Below are 1,466 nucleotides of genomic sequence, written 5' to 3' on the forward strand. Positions count from 1 at the left end.
ATATGCTGCTCTATACACGCTAAAAGTAGTGATTATTTACATGGAGTCTGGTGGGTTTGGTGATGGTGATTTCTGTTTGACGTTAAACTAAAAGGATCTTACTCTTTAACTAAAAGCTCTATCTCTGTAGGGATCCATCCCATAATGTTGTCACACTTAGAAGAACAATCTGAGTGTGTCAGCAGATCTTTCAGTGACGGTAATGTGTGTAAACAGGAGAGAGGAAGTCGTACTGTCTCTTCTGGCGGCGGTGGGGTTGCTGGCTGTCTGCAGGCTTGCCGAGGCGGCAGCCGTCGTAGGGATAGGCTACGATCCTCTCCCCGCCCTGGAAGTTTGCACCCAACACAAAAGGATAGCTCTTCATCCAGGAGATTATGGCCTTGGTTTCCACGGCGATCTGGAACAAAAAACAGGAAGCCGATGAATTCCCGTGTGTCGGCTGAGTGAACCCCAGACAGCGAGAGAAGGAGAGAGAGACGGCCACGTCTGCTGGGAAAGGAGTCAGAAAGTTATCTGGACGTATGCACGCAACACACATGTAGTATATTAAATATGATGTTTATTATAGAGTAACCTAGCAACCATATAAAGGCCTGCAAGTCCTGCTGAGATGATGAATCCAAGAGTACCAAATTGCGTCATTACCAATGAGAACGATGTGATTGGTGCAGCTCGCCTCTGGCCCCGCCTACATTAGATACAGGGATGTGATTGGCCCGCCTACATCAGATACAGGGATGTGATTGGCCCGCCTACATCAGATACAGGGATGTGATTGGTGCAGCTGGTCCTCACCGAGCTGTTGGTCTCGAGGTCCTCCGGTATGGGGACGTGGTGGTTGGGGGTGAGTTTGGGGACCAGGCCTTTGTCCTCGGCGTCCCACAGGAAGCGATTAAGGTCGGGAAAGTTCTGGAAGATGTCCATGCCGTCTGCGGTGAAGTGTCCTGTGGTCCATCCACTCAGCTCGGATCCCTGCAGAGGACATGAGGACACAAGGACGGAGGGCAGTGAGGACAGAGGACAAAGGGCAGAGAGGACATGAGAGCAGAGGATATGAGGAAAGAGGGCAGAGAGGACATGAGGGCAGAGGACAAAGGGGACATGAGGACAGAGGACAAAGGACAAAGGACAAAGGGCAGAGGAAATGAGGACAGAGAGGACATGAGGGCAGAGGATAAAGGAGACATGAGGACAGAGGACAAAGGGCAGAGAGGACATAAGGGCAGAGGTCATGAGGACAGAGGGCAGAGAGGACATAAGGGCAGAGGACAGAGGGGAAATGAGGACAGAGGACAAAGGGCATTGGGCAAAGGGCAGATGACAGAAGACATGAGGACAGACACATGGAGACAAGTCAGCCCAAAACCACAGCATGACACATTACTAGTATTATTATAAATATCATTCCCATGTGACCCCCATGCGACCCCCATGTGACCCCATGCGACCCCCATGCGACCCCCATG

At 51.2% G+C, this 1,466-nt stretch overlaps 1 protein-coding gene across 1 annotated transcript; it reads right to left on the bottom strand.

The window, feature by feature from the left end:
• Positions 1-233: 233 nt before the first annotated feature.
• Positions 234-992, bottom strand: LOC117940855 (inactive carboxypeptidase-like protein X2; the record flags this gene model as incomplete). The annotated part of the gene is made up of 2 exons (XM_034865981.1): positions 796-992; positions 234-397 (listed from the first exon to the last, which is right to left on the bottom strand). Coding segments are annotated over exons 1-2 (293 nt in total), but the record flags the coding sequence as incomplete, so codon positions are not given.
• Between the last annotated feature and the right edge of the window lie 474 nt (positions 993-1,466).

The sequence above is a fragment of the Etheostoma cragini genome, unplaced genomic scaffold (genome assembly GCF_013103735.1).
Source record: "Etheostoma cragini isolate CJK2018 unplaced genomic scaffold, CSU_Ecrag_1.0 ScbMSFa_351, whole genome shotgun sequence".
NCBI classification, from domain to species: domain Eukaryota; kingdom Metazoa; phylum Chordata; class Actinopteri; order Perciformes; family Percidae; genus Etheostoma; species Etheostoma cragini.